Below are 15,472 nucleotides of genomic sequence, written 5' to 3'. Positions count from 1 at the left end.
TGTGACCGACATTGTGTGACTCTCACTAAAAGTTGCACATTCAGTGATGACCATATGGGATCGTTACTATTGTGCCTCCATCTATGACCAACGTTATGCGACCCTCACTAAAGGTTGCACATTCAATGACGACCATATGGGGTCATCACTAATACTCCCCCATCTGTGACGGACGTTTTGCATATTTAGTGACCACCATATGGGGTCGTCACTAATGCTGCCCTATCTGTGATCGATATTGCGCGACCCTCACTAAAGGTTGCACATTTAGTGACAACCATATAGGGTCGACACTAATGCTCCCCCATCTGTGATCGATGTTGCGCGACCCTCATTAAAGGTTGCACATTCAGTGACAACCACATGGGGTCGTCACTATTGTGTCTCTATTTGTGACCAACGTTGCGTGATCCTCATTAAAGGTTGCACATTCAATAACGACCATATGGGGTTATCACTAATGCGGGTTATAACTAATGCTCTCCCTTCTATGATCAATGTTGCGCGACCCTCACTAAAGATTACATGTTCAATGAAGACCATATGCGGTCGTTACTAATGCTCCCCCATACGTGACCGACATTGCACGACCCTCACTAAAGGTTGCACATTCAGTGACGATCACATGGGATTGTCACTATTGTGCCTCCATCTGTAACCAACGTTGCGTGACCCTTACTAAAAGTTGATATTCAATGACAACTACATGTGGTCATCACTATTGCCCATCATCTGTGATGGATTCTATCTGACCATCACTAAATATTAGAATTAATGATGACTTTTGACTGGCCGTCACTAAATATGGTCACTAAAAGTCTAATTTCTTGTAGTGCACTCAAGAATGCACTTAAGAATAGAATAAAGTTGCTCGAGCCATACATAAGGGAAAGGGTAAAATACTTATCTACTATGAGGTTAACAAAGAATCCAAGTGCTTCTTTTGCAAAAAGAAAGAATACTTAAGAAGATTGCCTCAAAAAAAAAAAAAAAAAAAGAAGGGAAAGGGTAAAATAACTCATTGAATACCCATAACCAAGGCCAACTTAAGGCATAGGCCACTAAGCCTAATGCTTAGGGCCCGAAAAAGAAGGGCCCCCCAAAAAATGACACACTAGGAGAAGGATGAGAGATGTCAGAGTTAGGAGACACTGAAGAGTAAGAGAGACGCCGAATGAAGGAGACTATAAACGTCAATAGAAGGAGACATTGACGGAAAGAGATGGTGGATGCCGACGGGATATGAGAGACTAGGAGATAAGGTTGTCGATGGGAGGAAAGACACCAAGAGCAAGAAATAGCAGACCCATTGTCACCGGTTAAGAAGCAAGATGTTGTTCAGTGCTTGTATAGGATGTCGGAGAGAGAGAGAGCTACAGTCGGTTGTGCCGTTGCCCTCTACTATCGGTTGCCAAGAGCCCCACCAACTCTTAAGCCAGCCTTACCCATAACAATAATATTTAATCTCTATCATATATGTTTAGCATCTATAATAACATGCATATAAAACTAATGAATAATATTTCAAAAAAATATTTTGTTGAGTGTCATTAAGCCAACGTCATTGATCATGGCAGGGGATTTAAACTAAGTACCAATTGAATTTAACAGTTAAAAATGTGAAAGATACCACTTTTGGAAATGCATAGGTATAAACATGATAGTTTTACTATTTGGACGGGGAGGGAGGGGGAGGCTTATTTATTGGAAGTGTAATAAATCTGTGTCTCAGTGTGTGTGTTATATATTAACATGCACGTGTAAAGCAAGCATCGTGGGGATTATATATATGTATACATAGTTTAACATGAATGATTCCCAGATATTTTGTTACCTAACGCGTCCTTTTGGAAACTACTTGCAGCATCATGTCTGCCTTCTACTGGCGGAATGAATCGATTTCGTGGCCGTTATTTGCTGTAATAGAACTGCGGATCAACTGTTCGACGCATTGCCAAACTGAGCTTAATGGCTATTAATTAAGAACAAATGGCGGTGGCCACGGCTACTCTAGGAGAGACGTGCGCTCGCAGTGGGTTCTTCATGACGACGGTGAATTCTTGCTTCTCCGATAGATCAACTTCGTCGCCGTCCACGGCCTTCCATTCCAAGTACCAGACTAAGTTGGCCACGAACAACTCCAGGTGAAGCAGAGCCAACCCGAATCCCGGACAGATCCTCCTCCCCGCCCCAAATGGCATCATCTTTATCTCTCTGCTTCCTGTTATGTCCACTCCTTCATTCATCCCATGCCCATTCCCATCAAGGAACCTCTCCGGCTTGAATTCCATGGGTTCCTCCCAAACGTTGGGGTCCCAACCCATCTCCGCCACCATGAAGTTCACCGTCGAGCTTTTTGGCACCATGTACCCCTCCAAGTCCACGTCCTCGTTCACCGCGTGCGGCAGCACGAAATGGCCCGGCGGGTGCCTCCTCAGCCCCTCCAAAACCACAGCTTTCAGGTACGGCATCCTCTGGAGATCATCCTCTCTTATGGCGGCATCGAGTTCCTTGGTTTTCAGTTGCGGCGGCGGCCCCACAATCGCCGTAATCTCCTCGTACAGCTTGGCTTGGACGTGGGGGTATTTGACAAGGTTGGCCATGATCCACTGCAGGGCCGTTGAGGTGGTGTCGGTGCCCGCGTTGAGAAACTCAGAGCAGAGGCTCACCATATCGTCGTCGTTGAGCTTCCTCTTCTCGTCCGGCAGCTCCAGATCCACCAACGTGTCCACATATGCCACCACGCCCTCTTCTTCTTTATCTTCTCGCGTTTTCTTCTCCTGTTCATCATGATCTTCGTCGGTCTCGGGCATCTTCTTCTTCCGTCGTCGTTGTTGGACGACTTCGAGTCGGGCTTTAATGAGAGGAATCAAAACCCTGTCCTGATTCCGGCGAATCCGAATCAGCTCGTTCCAGCGGCGGCGGAACACGATCTTCCCTAACCTGGGCCAGAAATTGAGAATGTTGAAACGGTTGAAACCCAACAGGAAGTCGCGTTGAACGGCCTCGATTTCGTTGATTTGCTTCTCGTTCAACTTGTCCCCAAAGCACATCAGGACTAGAAGACAGAACATGGCGTACTGGAAATGATCCACCACCTTGACGGCGGCGCCGCCGGAGTCTAGGAGGCGGTGGATGAGGATGGAGAGCACCCATTTCCGGGCGCGGGAGTAGGATCTGACGCGAGACGGGTGGAGGATCTCGGAGGTGAGATTGCGGCGGAGGAGGCGCCAGGTGGGGCCGTAGGCCGCGGAACTGATGTTGTGCTGGTTGCTGGACATAAGACGGCTGGTGGGGAGGGCCTTGGGCCGGTCGGAGAAGATGGCGCCGTTCTGGACGAGGGCGCGGTGGGCTGTGGAGTGGGCACCGATGAAGATGGCTGGCCGGGACCCGATGCGGAGGGTGACGATAGGGCCGTACTGGTCACGGAGGCGGCGGAGGACGGGCTCGAGCTCCGAGAATGATTTCCGGAACAGTAGGAAGCTGCCGATGACCGGAACAGAGGGTGGACCTGGAGGAAGCTTCTTACTAGAAGAAGAAGAAGAAGAAGAGGCTAATAGGGTTAGGTTGAGGAAGGACTTGAGCAAGAGAGCTATGCAGAGGGAGACGACGATGATGAACCACGTCTCCGCCATTCCTGTTTCTCTGCTCTCTCTCTATCTATCAATCAGTTTCGATAATTAGATAATTGAGGCTACTCTACAGCCAAAGATAGAAGACGAAACGAAACGCATACATAACAATCAATCAAGATTAAAGATATTAGGGTGCCTTTCATAAAAAATATTTTTAGATGAAAGTTTTTATGAAAAATATATCAAAATAGACTTTAATGATTATATCATAAAATTTAATTTTATAAAAAAATATAATATACCAAATAATAAAGGTGGAATTTAATTTCTCAACGTAATATTTTTTATAAAATTTTTATGTTATCAAACACACTCTTATTGTCCTCAGTACATAAGTTAAGTGACGAGTAAGTAATACGCTAAAATTAGTACCAGTAGATCATGAGTTCAATATTCAACTTAGATAAGAGTCAAAGGTATATCTGTGATTTACCTCTTCTGTTGAAATCGAGGGCACGAGCGGTGGCAGACCATATAAGGGCAATAATTTTAAGATTAAAGATATTATTTAAAAAGAAATTATCATAAAAAAAATAAAAACAAAAATCTTATAAATTAGTTGGATTGTTTTAATTTCAAAATCTAAAATTAGAGATCTCTGATGATTAAATTTCGTTTTTAAAATAAAGAATTATGTAGTTTTTCACCAGAAATCAGCCAAATTAGGTTATGGAATGGCGTTTTCACATTGGGTGTCATACTTAATTTAAGAGATCTCATAGCTAATTAATTTTAAATAAATTAAGAATTGATTAGATAATTTTTAAAACTTAGGAGATATCCGGGTCAGATGACTAAAGTTTTTGAGAAGAGAGTCTCGTGAACGATGAGTAGAAAATGAGGGTACATGATGCCATTCTATGACATTTTTCTATATCTTTATCTTCTTATATACCCTAATTATTGGGTGTAAGGATGAAAAAAATAGCCCCCAAGCCATAGATTAATTGGCAAAGGAAAAATCCCTCAGATTTCATATTCGAGGTTTAGTCAAGAAATAGTTCAGCAGGTAAGCATCGATCTTGAAAATGAAAAATGTTTGTCGTCCTCACGTTTGTGGTTGTACCAGGGTCAAAACCTATCTGCTGGATTCCCTAATTTACCTCTCTTGCTGAAATCGTGGAGTCGAACAACGGGGGACTCTCGTGATGATGCATTAACCAAAAAAATACTTAAAATATTCTTATTATTTTTACTATATTTCAACTCTTTTTATTCTATAGTCAAACAAAGTAAATTTGAACTATTTAATAGAACCAAATATCATTATTATTCTAATAATGATTGTATCAAAACAAAATTGTTATGAACACACCATTAAGCTCCCCAAATCTTATCTTTTTTAAAAAATACAATATAATAAATGAACATAAATATAAATTTAAGAAAGAGTGAAGATTATGCATATGTGTTTATAGTAGTTCGGCTAACTACCTATATCTACTACCTTTCACATCTCATTAAGAATTTTTTAACTTCACTATGGAACATTTTTTGTACGAGCAAACACTATTCTCCATATAAATCCTTAACTTTTGACTAGGATAGCCATAATCGTGCAAATACTTTTTAAAAGCCTCAAGCAATAACCCTGTTACAAGATAGAATGAAATACAAATTGAGAGAAAAATACTCTCGATGCTAGGGGTTATAAGAAATTAAGGTCAACACAAAGAGGATAGCACTCTATATTTTGACATAGAGATAGAAATGAATGAGTATGAATAACTTGTTCTTTGTAGACGAGAAATAAAGTTTTCACTTAAGCTCTTGTTTTTTTTTTTTCAACTTGTTTCTTACTTTCTTGTTCTCTTTTTCTTTCTTTGGTGCAAAGTTGACGTGAACATGTGTATGTAAAACTTCTTAGTACTTTAGGACACTATTTAGGAAAGCCAACTCTTTTTCCTATAGATAATCAAAGATAACACTCTTTTTGCAAATAAACTCTATTAGTACATGTAATCTCAAAAAAATCAAAGGTACATTAAAGAGAAATAAACCGTGATAGTACATGTAAGCCGAACTACTTTATATTTTGTGTGCTGTATTTTTTAATTCTTTTTAAAAATAAATAAGCTTAATTCACCTCTCATAAACTAACATACTCTACAACAATACTATTTAAAATCTCTCTATCTATACAAAACTTAAAATAAATTATTAGTATTATTAATGATATCAAACATATATATTCTACTCTACCCTATGTAAATAATAAATTATATAGTGGATGGATCAAATCACTCATTGTAGATCAATGAAACTACATATGGGATTACCTTTAGATTTGATTTATCTTTTAATAAATATATTCTTATGCATTCTAAACATTTATCTCATTTTATTGTTTGTTAAAATGCTAAATAAATCATTACCCCCCCCCCCCTCCCCCGAACAACCATTATAGTAGATGTCTTCTTAAAGTTGTCATCAAGCGTCGTTTTAATTTTATTAACAATACTAATTTTATTCATAATCAAAATAATCTCTTAAAGTTATCAACACCCAAACCAAATCCCAAATTTATATTTGAAGAATCCCAAACACTTGCAATTTGTGTTTTTCTAAAATACAACGATCAATTTGATCTCAAATCATAAAATAATTGATGGTGGATTTTGATTGTTATCCTCGTCCTCATAGTTAGAGATTTAGGTTTTAATTAGTTTTGGTGGTTGAAATAAATGTTGATGATGCAATGATCGATCACCCTCATTTCTGTGTCGAACTAAGTACCTTCAATGGAGTCGGGAACTTGCTCTCCCGGGATCACTCCAACGTTCAAGTCAGATTACGGTATGAACAGAGGTTTCAACTATCTCAGTTTCTATCTTAGAGAAAAATAAAGATCGAAATCCCTTACCCGTTGCTGGTTCTCTTCCTTTTATCCTCCTGTTAAGATAAGGATCCTCTTTCAAATTATCGGGATCCTTATAAATTAGATTTTTATAAATTTAATTACAAGTTATCCTTTGAGAATGACATAAAGATGGCAAATGGGCGGCCCGGCCCGCCTCCTGCTTGGCCCACCCATTTGGTGGGCCGAGCCAAATTTGGCCCTCAAGAGAGGTGGGCCGGGCCGAGGCAATGGAAATTAGGGCCCAGCACAGCCCTATGGCCCTTAATAAATGGGCCAAGGCGGGCCGGGCTGGGTCGGGTTGGCCCGTGGGCCTACTGAGCCGGGTCGGCCCATGGGCCATGCTATCTAGGCCGAGCCGTGGGCCATTTATATTTATTTATTTTTATTTTTTCTCAAATGCAACAAATATTTTTTAAATTATGTTTATAATTTATATGTTTGTATTACATAATTTTGTATTGTTTACAGTAAACATTATGTCTGTAAACATTGTTTACAGACATAATGTTATAATTTTATGTTTATTATAAAATTTAATGTAAACTGTAAACATAATTTTATAATTTAATGTAAAATGTAAACATAACTTTATAATTTAATGTTTACTGTAAACAGTGATGTTTACCGTAAACATAATTATAATTTTTATGTTTGTAAAATTATAGTAAATTTTACAAACATAATTTTTAATTATTATGTTTAAAATATGTTTATAATTACTAATTACAAATATTTTTTTATTTTTTTTTATTTTTTGGTGGGCGGGTTAGGCCATTTTAGCGCCCACGGGCCATTTTGGTGGCCGAGTCGGGCTGGGTCCCGGGCCACATATTGCTGTCCCGGCACGGTCCTTATTTTGCTAGGCAGGCCAACCCGACCCGTTTGCTATAATAACGGGCCGAGCTATAAGGCGGGCCGGCCCATGGGCCGCCCAACCCATTTCCCATCTCTAAAATTATATGACAACATGATAATTTCTTTTATTAATTTGCCCCCACATATGAACCCAAAAAAGATTTCACATTTCAAAGTTGTAATTTTCACCCAAGACTGAATAAAAACCCAAAAAATAAACTCTTCCCCATAAATAAATAAAATAATGAATAAAATAGAAAAATAAGATCTATGTTTATCAAGAAAAATGAATTTATGGAGTGTTGCTTTCTTTCTTCATCCATTTAGTGGACAATTCCTAGACTATGGGTGGGCCAACATGAAAGAAATTGGTAAAACATTATGATTATTATTATTATATGTCCTTTGGTGGGATCCCATCAAAATTTGTCCCACCATTTCGTGTCCTTTGGTGTAATTGACCGCGTGCCAAACCATATATATCCTTTCACACTTAAAATTCTCAAATCATTATGTTTATATACAAATTAAAAAGAAAAAAAATCTCAAATCATCCAAAACATGATACTTGACATTTACATAAAAAATTGCTACCTTTACAAATAATTAAAGGGATATTCTATTCACAGCCACATTTTTACTCTTCACAATTATATTTTAAAAGGCAATGTATATGTGTGTATGTATATATGTGTTTTTTATTTTTGCAATTTATAAAGAGTCGTGACGGGAGAAGATGAACAACAATAATTTCTAATGAAGATGAACACGAATTTACCCTTACTAAATTGAAGATGAACACAAATTTCTAATGAAAGTGTCTGTATTTTGGTTATAATTTGTGGATCGAAATTGTTGAGATTTGAAAATGTGTTATAAAGATGAATGTGTGTGAATGACTATTGGTGTGTAGAAGATGGTATTTTTGGAAAATACTGGATGCAAAGAGTTATTAAAGTGGTTGCAAAAAGTGAAAGAATAAAAATAAATTTTTAATAGATGCGAAGAGCAAAAAAGTGGTTGCGAATAGAATCTCTCATAATTAAATTAGTGAAAAGATAATCAAAGGTATCAAATGACAAAAATGCCCTCACTTAATTTGTTACTATTATCTCTGGATGAAATCCGAACAGATTTCATGAAATAAGTTCAATCAAGTTTCATCCCATGATGAAGTCCGATTGGCTTTCATGGAGTCCGAATTTCTTCCATTTGTAACGTCTTGATGATCAATGATAAAATTTGAACAAACTTCATCATCAAATGAAATCTAATTTAATTATTGACCGTTTCATTCCTTTGTTACATATAGCATTATTGACCTTACAAATCTATCTTTTCAGTTGGTGACTTTAAAGCATCAGTTTTGAAGCTCTAAAAGTCTTTTTATTTCGAAAAACGCCATTTGTCAAATTTTTTTATTTTAAAAAATGTCCCCTATCAATTACTTATGAGATATTATAATAAATTTAAAATTCCTAAAAAGTTTAATCCCATAACAAATCTCTGTTTTGTGAGGTGCAATTCAAAAGAAAAATAGCCAATCATTGACGCCCTAATTTTTTTAGCGTGCTATAATTTAGGACAATTTTAAGATAATAATTTTTTTCTATTTAAAATTACGACTAAATCATATCATTTCTCATATCTATCCCAAAATCTTCATTCATTTATCTCAAAAGAGAATCATCATAAACATTAAATACGGAAACTAGAATTGAATCTAACATCTTCACATTAATCATAAATCAATTCTTACATTCTCATTAACCATAAATAAAGTTATACATCATCATTAACTATAAATAAGACTATATATCATCATTTCTCAAAACGTTTAGAATTCAAAGTAATAAAACTTAAATACATGGGCTACATAACATACATTCAACTCATCATACACTTTGCTAAGTGTCATTTCATGCCTCATTCATCTTCGTTTCTACTACAATCTTCATCCGGAACGTTTGAATATTCCAGGGGCAAAGCCCAAGTTAGATGATAAATCATCTAAGTAAGGGAACAAAATATTTAATGCTCATATATGTATGCAATGCACATAACATCATAACTCTCATGTTTGGGTTGACTGCACCTTAAAATTATCCACCATTTTTACAGTCTCCCTACCAGACCAAGGTGTATGGATGCACCATTGGCAAAGTAACAGAGTCAATACCTAATCCTAAACCCATGCAACGTATGACCGTAAATCTCATCATGCTCATATACATATTTCATCATCAAAACATGTAAATGCAATTTATATGACATACTTACATCAATGCATGACAATATGATAAAATTATTTACTTAAAATTAAATTTTGAAGTCGAACAACTTACAAATCAAACATTTTCATAAAACTAAATCTAGTTGGGAAGTATCACTTACCTTACAAAAGATAATTTTGCCCCTAGCATAATTTTGCCTCAAAATTCGCGTCGAACTTCTAATCGTACTCAATTATAAACCTTGACGTACCCTGGGCATCATAATTACTTAAGAAAATCATATTTCTATTTTTTTTTCTAATTTTCCTAATTTCTCTCATTTCCTCATATTATTTCCTCAAGATTATGAAATGAATACTTTATCATAAAATTTTCTCAATTTCTCTTCACAATAATTCCTAAAACAATATTCCTAAGTTTTATAAATTTCCTCATAATTTTCAAAATCCATACTCTATTTATTTCTCATTTTCTTTTTAATTTTCAAGCATCTATTGCCTAAAAAATCTATAATAAATACCAATCATGCATTTCTCTTTCAATTTTATCTTCAAAAATTCTAAAATATCATTCTCATATTTTTGAAATTTTTCAAGAAATTTTTGAAGATAATTTACCTTCCTGCATAGCGATATGGTATTCCTCTATACTGCGACAAAGTCTCGGTTTGCATATCTAACAACGCCTTTTGTCACAAATTTTCATACAAACTACCAAACTCAACCTATAGGATTTTTATAACAATTTTTTTGATATTTTTCTCTCTCTCTATATATTTTTTTTCTTTTTTTCAAATCTCTCTCTCACTCTCAAATTTTTCTTCCTTACAACCTTTCTCTCTCTAATCTAAGTCCTCCAACCTTTCAAGTTTCCTCTAATTATAGAAGGTTGAATTAAGCTTAGCACAATTGTAGTAACCCACTATCTTTAATTATTTTATCACATTTCTTAATTATTTTTTACTAAATCTCATTAATAATCTTTAATTATTTGTCCACACCCTATTTTGTGTCCCACATTTCTCAATTATTTCACCCATTATTTTTTATTATTTGTCCACTCTACTTTATCTTCCACATTTCTCAATTATTTCACCCATCATCTTTAATTATTTTATCACATTTCTTAATTATTTTTCACTAAATCTCACTCATAATTTTTAATTATTTGTCTATACCCTACTTTGTCTCCCACATTTTTCAATTATTTTACCCATTATTTTTAATTATTTTGTCACATTTCTTAATTATTTTTCACTAAATCTCACCCATAATCTTTAATTATTTCTCCACACCCTACTTTGTCTCCCACATTTTTCAATTATTTCACTCACTATTTTTAATTATTTTATCACATTTCTTAATTATTTTTTACTAAATCTTATTTTAAATAGATTATATTTAGTTCATTAATTTTAAACTTATTTTCTTAACCTACTAATTCTAACTCTATTTACTTAGCCTAGCCCATTAACTTTAAGCCCATTTATTTATCATTTTCTCTTTCAAATTAGCCCATTAACTCTAAGTCCATTAATTTTCTCAATTATAATTTTTAATGGATGTCAAAAAATATTTTAAATTTAAAAAAATTAATTATTATTATTATTACAAGTTAGATATTATCAATAAAATTCAAAAGAAATGTTCTCCACCTGTATCCAAAGGTGAAGCTCCTGCTCCTCTTCTCTTCGTTATGTTTATTGGCTATTCATTATCCAATAATACTGAACATTACTCTACTAAGATTAGATAGCATCTCTTTCTTTTACTTATTACTCATGTAATTTAGACCATCCCAAAAACAAGACTTGACTATGGTTCTGAAACCAGCGGTTTTGGTTCTATTATTTGCTGGTGGAACCAAATCAAATCGAACCGTCTCTGTTATTTTAATTAAATTTATGTTTAATGGATATTCATTATCTATTCTTCTTTTCTTTAAGTAAAAACTTTTAAAGTGTATCCAAAATATTCTCTTCACATTTCAGAAGTGTTCTTGACAGTTATTTTTAATATGAAATATTATAATGATAAAGTTAAAATTTAAATATATCTAATATCTATTAAAAATTCAAATGGGCTCACAAAACTAAAATTAAGCCACAATTGTTATTGAGATTATAATGTTAAATTTAAAATTTAAATTATATTTTATATATATATCTATAAAAATTAACTACGTTAATAAGATTTGAACTCAGTTACTATAAAGCCATCCAATAAACTTTCACTTATTTTTTTTTTTATTTTTTTTCTACACGATCCCTACAGTATTAAATAAGCAAACCTTTGATATAGTGTCTATTAAATTCCAAAAATACCTTTTCATCAATTTATTTAAGAAAATTAAAAGTAACTATATTAAATTATTGATAAGATTTGAACTCGTAACCTTTATAATTATAATAAATTTAAAAATAATTTTACTAATATATCAATACTTGTAATATTTAATTTGAAAAATTATTGATAAGATTGTATACGGATGGGATTACCTTTAGCTTTGATTTATTGCTACACTTTGATCAATATTATTCTATATTGTACCTAGTTTGACTCCATCATAGTTCACATAAGAAAAGAGAAGTTGTCGATTTTTGAACATAACTATTATTAAGTATTATTTTAACTTATTCTCTCTATCAACATTCAATAAAACTTAGCTTGGCAATAAAAACCAGAGAGAATCAAGTCATAGGACCCCATAACTCATTGAGCACCCATAATCAGCGTCAACTTAAAGGCGTAGGCCTCTAAAACTAATGCTTGGGGCTACCAAAAGGAGGGGGCCCCCCAAAAAATGGCACATCTTGAGATGGATCCAGGATATTTAAGTAGTCGAAGTAAATAACGGTGAGATAAAACGTAAAATTTAAAGTTATATAATAATTATCCATATTGATAAAAAATATTATAATATAACGTTAGGAAACATGAGAAGAGGGAGAGGGGATATTTAGGAAGAATTGAAATTATAAATAAAATTACGATAATAATTTAAGCTTTCAAAATTTTTTGAACAAAAAGATTAGATGGGGGTAAAAATGTAAACTCAAAATAAATATAATAAATTTTCAAAAAAAAAATTGTCTAGGCAGTGTCGGCAACTGTAAACACCCCGCCCGGATAATCCCAACCACCCGGACTACCCGAACGAAAGCGTTTACGGAATGGAAAGAATAAAACACTAGACAAAAACCACCATGGCATGCATACAAAAGAAGTAAAATAGCTGAAGTTAAACTATACACATGCATGCACTACGGGTACTCCGCTAGTACAACAGTCACATGATAAATAAATACATACAGACTCTTGTGCCGACATACACGAGACACGAGGAATGACCCGGCACAGTTAAGAATAATAGAGTGGATCTCACTCAAACATCAGAGTTGACGGGGACTGACGAAACTGCCTGTACACCATACCGACTCTGCTGCTAGAAGTTGACTCTTTTGCCCTTGACCCACGCTGCCACTACTTGGAATGATGAAAAATAAAATGAGTCGAAAGACTCAGCAAGCATAAGGAAAGAAATGCTGTAGGCTGTACATATCCAATAAACTCTCTCCCCAGAACATCAACTCTCATGTACATACAAGCCATGAGACGCTCAGCACAGTATAAAAGCATAAATAAAAGCACGTATCGGTCCTTGGGACTCACACAAGACACACGGCACCCAAGTCCCATACCAACATGCCGCTGCCCTGATAGGTAACAAATATCTCCAACAAACCTGTGTGCGTTGTCCTGGGTCGGTGCTCCCGACACCCGTGTGCTCTTGTCAGTCCTCCCGACACCCGAGCTGTAGAATAGTCGAGCCCCAGGCTCCCTCGGAATGGTCCTCCCGTCTAAGAATTGTGAACTGTCAGTAACCATACAAAGCACATAAAAATGCAATGTGCGTAGTGAGCATCAACGTGATACATTAGCGCTCATACATCCAGGCATCAGCCATGCTCCGCCCACATAGTAAACCATACGCGATGCATATACCTGTGCCAAATGCAATCTAATTATGCTAGAATGTTCGTGTTCAAGCATACTTAAAAAATGAATATCCCAACATGCATCCCGTACCCATATGCATATCAAACCATGAACGATAATACAATATATCAAATCATGCAGTAAATCACATAAACCACATAATGGTAGGGCTAGTTAGTAGTGTCCGGCACCGGTCAACGGTTTGTGATTAGGAGTGTCCGCCTGACGGTCCACTTCAGGGCCGTACGATAGTCTACTCCAACGTCACCAAACAGCCGACCCCTACCCCACTACTCGATAGCTCTAATCGACTTACACCCAAAAATTCATAATCAAACCTGCACATCTAGGAACCTAGTTCTCGAGTAGGGTTCGGCATCATTCCGAAAGGAATGGGGTCAGTACAAACCCCTGTAGGCACACAACAAACGAATTCCCAACGAGTCTCATATTTAATTTAAATTAAATCATATTAATTAATTCCCCATTTCCTATAATTAATACGCGAAACCGAGATGAATTAAGGGAAGGCATGGGGTTCATAAAATAGAAAGAGCTCACAAATGTATTTAACCCCAGAAGTCTCTTAATTAAATTAATTAAGCAAAATTCGCACAATAACCGTTTATAACGAACGTAATTAATTTATGGAACCAAATCATGTTAAGGGAGGATATAAAATTCATAAATCAACTGAGAGACATGAAGAGAGTAATGACATTGCCTCGTTTTAGCAGATTACAATGTTTTTATACTTGCACGCCACCAAATTAATACACGCTGCAAATTAACATAAACTCCCAAAATTAATAAAATTGGACCCAAAATTAAATTCCGTACAGAATGTTTAATACATAATTCCCTACTTACCTGCCTAATTAAAACTTGATTAAACCTTATTTAATCTTCAATTTTTCCTCAAAATGGCCTCCTGCGTGCTTCTTCTTCTTCTTCTCCTATTTTTGCTTTTTGGAATTGCCTGATTTTTTGCCCAATTTCATTCCAAATTGAGGCTTAAAAAGGAGAGGGAAGTGGGCGGCTCAGCGCACACCGCGTGGCAGCTACTAGCTGCCCATCGCCTTGCCCAAAACGATGTCGTTTTGGGCAAAGTTTTGGCTGAAAAATCAACCAAAATCCTTCAAGCGTGCGCATGCCCCGTGACTCAAACCCGTTCCTTGCCCAACGGATGTCCTCGCGCGCGACCGTCCGCTCCAGCAGCTCCTTTAACATATATACACATAGCATTAAATTTAAAATGAACCTTGGCCATTTTCGCAAATCACATTTTAACCCCTTAACTTCCAAAAATTAACACTTGCACCCCACATCTAATTTTCCTCTTATTACACTCATACCCCGAACATTCCAAAAACTTCACCTAATTAATTCCTTAATTGTTTTCTTAAATACTCCCAGTTAATTTAATTAATTACCTTTAATTTCCTATTTCTTCAAAACAACATAAATTATTATTTTACTTTAAATTAACCCAATAAATAATTATTTCCACATACCATTAAATAATTCAACACTTTCAAAATTACCCAAATAAATTATCACATTCCCATACATTCCCAAAGATTTAGGAATTAATTACCCCAAGCCCTATTATGAAGTTTATTATTATTCACCTCAGGAATAAAATATATTAACATCTCATTTAAATTAAATTAACACTATAACTGAATATCTAATTTAAATACCGAATAACATGCAGTTACAATTCTCTCCCTTAATAGAATTTCGTCCTTGAAATTCGCGCTCAATTCATTCTCTTGAGATACATTCGCATCTCCCGTGACAATATCTGACATTCTCCTTGAGACGTTCCATATTATCATTTTCCAGTATTTTTACAAGTTCGAGTCTACTACGCATCCTACTAGACTT

At 35.4% G+C, this 15,472-nt stretch overlaps 1 protein-coding gene across 1 annotated transcript; it reads right to left on the bottom strand.

Annotated features, from left to right (window-relative positions):
* Positions 1–1,761: 1,761 nt before the first annotated feature.
* LOC127799910 (cytochrome P450 89A2-like) lies at positions 1,762–3,712 on the bottom strand. The gene has a single exon (XM_052334190.1). The coding sequence runs from the start codon at positions 3,633–3,635 to the stop codon at positions 1,980–1,982; it is 1,656 nt and encodes a 551-aa protein (XP_052190150.1). The 5' UTR covers positions 3,636–3,712; the 3' UTR covers positions 1,762–1,979.
* Between the last annotated feature and the right edge of the window lie 11,760 nt (positions 3,713–15,472).

The sequence above is a fragment of the Diospyros lotus genome, chromosome 4, assembly GCF_014633365.1.
Source record: "Diospyros lotus cultivar Yz01 chromosome 4, ASM1463336v1, whole genome shotgun sequence".
In the NCBI taxonomy this organism is placed as follows: Eukaryota; Viridiplantae; Streptophyta; class Magnoliopsida; order Ericales; family Ebenaceae; genus Diospyros; species Diospyros lotus.
Note: the sequence above shows the minus strand (reverse complement) of the source record. Positions and strands in the feature narration are given on the sequence as shown.

Bases quoted from the DNA above. Each gene is read 5' to 3' on its own strand.
- LOC127799910 (XM_052334190.1), bottom strand. From the start codon at position 3,635: ATGGCGGAGACGTGGTTCATCATCGTCGTCTCCCTCTGCATAGCTCTC.